This window comes from Monopterus albus, unplaced genomic scaffold (assembly GCF_001952655.1).
Source record: "Monopterus albus unplaced genomic scaffold, M_albus_1.0 scaffold62.1, whole genome shotgun sequence".
Classification (NCBI taxonomy): Eukaryota; Metazoa; Chordata; class Actinopteri; order Synbranchiformes; family Synbranchidae; genus Monopterus; species Monopterus albus.
In genome coordinates this window covers 900,556-906,250 of record NW_018127942.1, presented here as the reverse complement: position 1 = coordinate 906,250, position 5,695 = coordinate 900,556, and the positions used below count along the sequence as shown (strand labels likewise).

At 40.4% G+C, this 5,695-nt stretch overlaps 1 protein-coding gene across 1 annotated transcript; it reads left to right on the top strand.

Moving 5' to 3' along the window:
- The first annotated feature begins 2,076 nt into the window (after positions 1-2,076).
- On the top strand, positions 2,077-5,689 carry LOC109962209 (heat shock protein HSP 90-alpha 1-like). The gene is given in 11 exon segments (XM_020603715.1): positions 2,077-2,226; positions 2,323-2,689; positions 2,801-2,934; positions 3,053-3,074; positions 3,077-3,357; positions 3,460-3,625; positions 3,755-3,945; positions 4,354-4,501; positions 4,624-4,892; positions 4,998-5,331; positions 5,460-5,689. Coding segments are annotated over 11 exon segments (2,175 nt in total). The 3' UTR covers positions 5,573-5,689.
- The last annotated feature ends 6 nt before the right edge of the window (positions 5,690-5,695 follow it).

Sequence of the window (5,695 nt, the reverse complement as noted above, 5' to 3'; positions counted from 1 at the left end):
GGCCCACCTCGGAGAGCTGGTTCTGCTCAGTTGTCCAAGCACTGACACTGTTCTACCAAGATTGTCTAACAAAAGAAGACTATGAATTATTCCAGTCAGTCTGTGGCTATATTATCACCAATACCAATGGAAGTTATGTATGGGTGTAGGTGTGAAGGCAAGTCTACAGAATCATCAGATGGTCAGGTGGACTACCAAATCAGTGTGCAGATTATAATTGTTTTACTCTATTAACAATACAAAACTGGCCCCGTCATGTCTCCCCAAACTCAAAATATTAGTATAAGATGCATTGTAAACTTTGTAACACTGAGAAGAACAAAATAATAAATAAATAATAATAAAAGTGGTTTTATGATAGTGTTTTAAGCAAATTTTTGAATAAGTTTGTAAATTTTATTATTACACTGTAGTATATAGCAAAGTCCACAGTGGATTCTTTATTGATTGACTTTTAAATCTGTATTCAGTGGACCATGGACAGCTAAGTATCCACAAAGTAAGCTAACATTTAAAGAGACAATGTGCTTTGTAACTGTCACCCATAACTCCTGAAGCATCTTAAAATGGTTGATTCTGTTTGCAGACTCCATCCACTGATGAAGGCAATGATATACAACTGAAAGTTATGATAAATTTCTAGAGTGGACCAGACAAACTCAACTACTATAATCAAGTTTATTATTTATGATTATGTTTAAAGGTATAATAAAACTACAATGGACAGGAAATCTGGGGGGCAAATTCCTTTAATGTATATCTCATGTTTTCTGAGATGCATAGTTGTAGTTGTCTATACACTACTTCAGATATTCAGATAAGATTCACCCCAATCTTGCATGCCAAAAAAAGAAATGGGTCTGTTGTCCATAGAGACCTTATAATGTATTTGTGTCCAATGGGGTTCAACGACAGCAGCTGATAGCACAGGCAATGCACAACTGTGATGCTTACAGGGCAGCATGGAGCCTAACAGCCAGCTATCAGGAAAACTTTCATTGTGAGTGACAGGCACTCCTTATAACTCTGCAGCCCTATAAGGGCACATCAACTTTAGGGCTCTGGTGTCACACTTGCCACCCCCCTGACTGTAGTGAGCGTAACTTCTGGAAGCTTCTGAATGGGAGCTTCGAGAAACCACCCCGTAAGTATAAAAATACACTGCCATGTTGTGGGGTCTGCACAGGGTCAAAAGATACTCGCTGGAACACACCAAGAGAAACTTACTGTCCACAGGAGCAGCAGCGAAGGACACCTTCAAAGCTTCACAAGAAGAGAAAACAAGCTCAACCGTACACTCAACAGCTCTCTACAAAAAGTGACAGAAGTCAAAGATTATATTCAAGGTAAGACTGGAATACCTTCGAGTCAAATACAGCATTGTTTCTACACTGCAGTTAAATAGAAGAAACAATTGCAAAATATACATTTGCAGTATATTGGTGCTTAAATTGTAGGATCACAGGCACGGAAGAAAAGATACTTTCTACTCAAAAGTGTAAAACAGTTAAACCAATGTTAAGAGTGTACAAACAAATTAAGTACCCTTAATCCCGATATTTGATATCAGTTATTAATAGTGTTGACAAATAACCTCTTTGTCACACAGCTTGCCATGTGCAAAGAGCACATGGCAAGCTGTGACAAATGTTACTACAAGACAGGGTGTTTTTTTACTAAATACATTTGTCAGTCCTGAAAACATTTAATACATCATTTCTGCTCTGTATTAAAAAATCTGATTTAGTTTTTTTCTTATATCTTTGACTTTTTAGCTGCAATTCCTTCCTTTAACATAGAGGTGTTAAATAAAGTGTTGAAGCCATTGGGTTGGGGGAAAAAAAACTCCACCCATTTTCCAAATGGCAAGTCTTTGATTGACACAAGGAACATCTGTTCAGCTAATCTCAGCAAGAGTCACGGCCCTTGAGCCATGAGGTTCTCTGTATGAAGAAGAATGAACAGATTTTAAATATAACAACCCAAAACATTTCTAATATATATAATATGTTAAAGCTAAATAGTATGCTTTAGCATGAGAAACAGTTTTTATTAAACAAATGTATTTTCCTTTAGATGCCTGAGAGTGCTGGGCATGCTATGGAGGAGGAAGTGGAGACCTTTGCCTTCCAGGCTGAGATTGCTCAGCTGATGTCCCTTATTATCAACACTTTCTATTCAAACAAAGAAATCTTCCTTAGAGAGCTCATTTCCAATTCATCAGATGTAAGTAAAATCAGGAATTTATCATAATTTACTCCTATCTATATGCTCTTGTATCTATGCAAACATCATTTTAACATACTTATCCCTTCCTGACAGGCCTTGGACAAAATCAGATATGAAAGCTTGACAGACCCCAGCAGACTTGACTCCTGCAAGGACCTGAAGATTGAAATCAGGCCTGACCTGCATGCACGTACCCTGACCATTATTGACACTGGTATCGGCATGACCAAAGCTGACCTGATCAACAACCTGGGCACAATCGCCAAGTCTGGCACTAAAGCTTTCATGGAGGCTCTGCAGGCTGGAGCTGACATCTCCATGATCGGTCAGTTTGGTGTGGGTTTCTACTCTGCCTACCTGGTGGCCGAGAAGGTGACAGTAATCACCAAGCACAACGATGACGAGCAGTATGTCTGGGAATCCTCTGCTGGAGGCTCATTTACAGTCAAACCTGACAGTGGTAAGTTTTACTGCCCGTATTGATTTATTGCTCTAATCAATCATTTTAATGAATATTATTTTACTCATTATTTGGTGCTGGTCTCCTCATTAATTTTATTGTTACTTTTAGGAGAGCCCATTGGCAGAGGCACAAAAGTGATCCTCCACCTCAAAGAAGACCAGACAGAATACTGTGAGGAGAAGCGCATCAAAGAAGTTGTAAAGAAGCACTCACAGTTCATCGGCTACCCTATTACACTTTTTGTAAGTTCTTATAAAGTCCCATTAGCAATAACACTCAAACTTCTAAAAACCGCTGTTAACAATTATATTGACACCCTGAACACAAAAATAAAACCATCACTCTTTTCATTTACCAAAGGTGGAGAAGACAAGAGAGAAGGAATGAACCTTGAGGAGGGGGAAAAGGAAGAAGAAGTTGAGAAAGATGCTGCTGAGAACAAGGACAAACTGAAGATTGAAGATGTGGGCTCTGATGAGGATGAGGACACAAAGGAAAGCAAGAACAAGAGGAAGAAGAAGGTCAAGGAAAAGCGCATTGATGCTCAGGAGCTGAACAAGACCAAGTCTATCTGGACCTGCAACCCAGATGACATCACCAATGAAGAGTATGGTGAGTTCTACAAGAGTCTCACCAATGACTGGGAGGACCATCTGGCTGTCAAGGTAAGCTAAATATACCAAAACCACCCAAACACAGCTTTGCAAATGTTATTATCACAGAATATTTTAAAATAATAAATTCTTTCTTTGCTATTATCTCTGCAGCATTTCTCTGTGCAAGGTCAGCTGGAGTTCCGTGCCCTGCTCTTTGTGCCAAGAAGAGCGGCATTTGACCTCTTTGAAAACAAAAAAAAGCGAAACAACATCAAGCTGTATGTGCGCAGGGTTTTCATCATGGACAACTGTGAGGAGCTGATTCCAGAGTACCTCAGTACGTAAGATATTATTAGTATAAATGACTTAAAATCATAACTCGTGGTAAAATTATCTTATTGTACCTTTAAGAAATTAATTTTTGTCTAGCTCTGGATTGCTAAGCAGTTTTTTCATTTATGTTCAGACTTCATCAAAGGCGTGGTGGACTCTGAGGATCTGCCTCTGAACATCTCCAGAGAGATGCTGCAGCAGAGCAAGATCCTGAAGGTCATTCGCAAGAACCTGGTCAAGAAGTGTCTGGAACTGTTCACTGAGCTGTCTGAGGACAAGGACAACTACAAGAAATTCTATGAGCAGTTCTCAAAGAACATCAAGGTTAGTGTCTTCTACTGTGCAAGTTGCAGATGTTTCTAATTTTTCTCGGGCTTTTGGCAGCCATGATGTTAAACTCGGTGTCATCACAAATAAAGCCAAAATCTAAACTTCATCAGAATGATGTACAAATTAAATAGCATAGTTGAACAAGCACTTTGGAATTTTGTTAGTAACAATTAACTTTAGGCACTGTCTCCTTGTATAGAGCTGTCTTCTCTGTAATGGAGGCACTCTGGTATTTCAGTGGTTAAAACACATTGGCCAATACAGTAATTTGACATTTTAACATGCATTTTTACATGCTTAACATCTGTATAGATAATGAAGAGCTGAGGCATTTATTGCCACAATGAAATGTCAGCCAACTGCAACTGCTTTTTAGTGATGGTTGCATGTTTTGTCTTTCAGCTTGGCATCCATGAAGACTCCCAGAACAGGAAGAAGCTGTCAGAGCTGCTGCGCTACTACACATCAGCCTCTGGAGATGAGATGGTGTCTCTGAAGGACTATGTTACACGCATGAAAGACAACCAGAAGCACATCTACTACATTACTGGTAAGAATCCTTCAGTCTCACACCATCATTGTTGGCTGAAGCACATTTTAAAGTGAACTGAGCTGGTGACTGTGCTGTTAGATATTACTTGAATTTCTGACATTTTTGTTGATGTATTTCAGGTGAGACCAAAGACCAGGTGGCTAACTCTGCTTTTGTGGAGCGTCTTCGCAAAGCCGGCCTGGAGGTCATTTACATGATAGAGCCTATTGATGAGTACTGTGTCCAGCAGCTGAAGGAGTTTGAGGGCAAGAACCTGGTATCAGTGACAAAAGAAGGCCTGGAGCTGCCTGAGGATGAGGATGAGAAAAAGAAGCAGGAAGAGAAGAAATCTCAGTTTGAGAACCTTTGCAAGATCATGAAGGACATCTTGGAGAAGAAAGTAGAGAAGGTGAGCAGATTAATGAATTAAATAGCTTGTAAGGTGTTGTATAACTTGACCTTCAGTAGTTGTGCAATTGAAGCAGAAGATTTGAATTCTCATGTACCTCAACAGGTCACAGTCTCCAACCGCCTGGTGGCTTCCCCCTGCTGCATCGTTACCAGCACCTATGGCTGGACGGCCAACATGGAGAGAATTATGAAAGCCCAGGCCCTGAGAGATAACTCCACTATGGGCTACATGGCTGCTAAAAAGCACCTGGAGATAAACCCAGACCATCCCATCGTGGAGACCTTGAGGCAGAAGGCAGAGGCTGACAAGAATGACAAGTCAGTAAAAGATCTAGTCATCCTCCTCTTTGAGACTGCCCTGCTCTCTTCTGGATTTACATTGGATGACCCCCAGACCCACTCCAATCGCATCTACAGAATGATCAAGTTGGGTCTTGGTGAGTAATCTGTGTGGTGTTACACAATTTAATTTATTGCTGATGAGAAATTGTACCTGATGTGACTTAGTGACTTTTAAACTCTATAGTTGCCTTGCTTCATAGACTGGATCTGTTTGTTCTTCTAGGCATTGATGAAGATGACATCACATCTGATGATACCACCTCTGCTCCCACTGAGGACATGCCCCCTCTGGAAGGGGATGACGATGACACATCCAGGATGGAGGAGGTGGACTAGTCCCACTTCTATAGCCTGATAGCATTTGAAAGTAGTGTTCTGTAAAATTTCATATTTAATGTTCTAAATGAGCCTAGAATGTACCCACCCCTCCACCTCTTTTTGACCAGTTCACATTCCTGC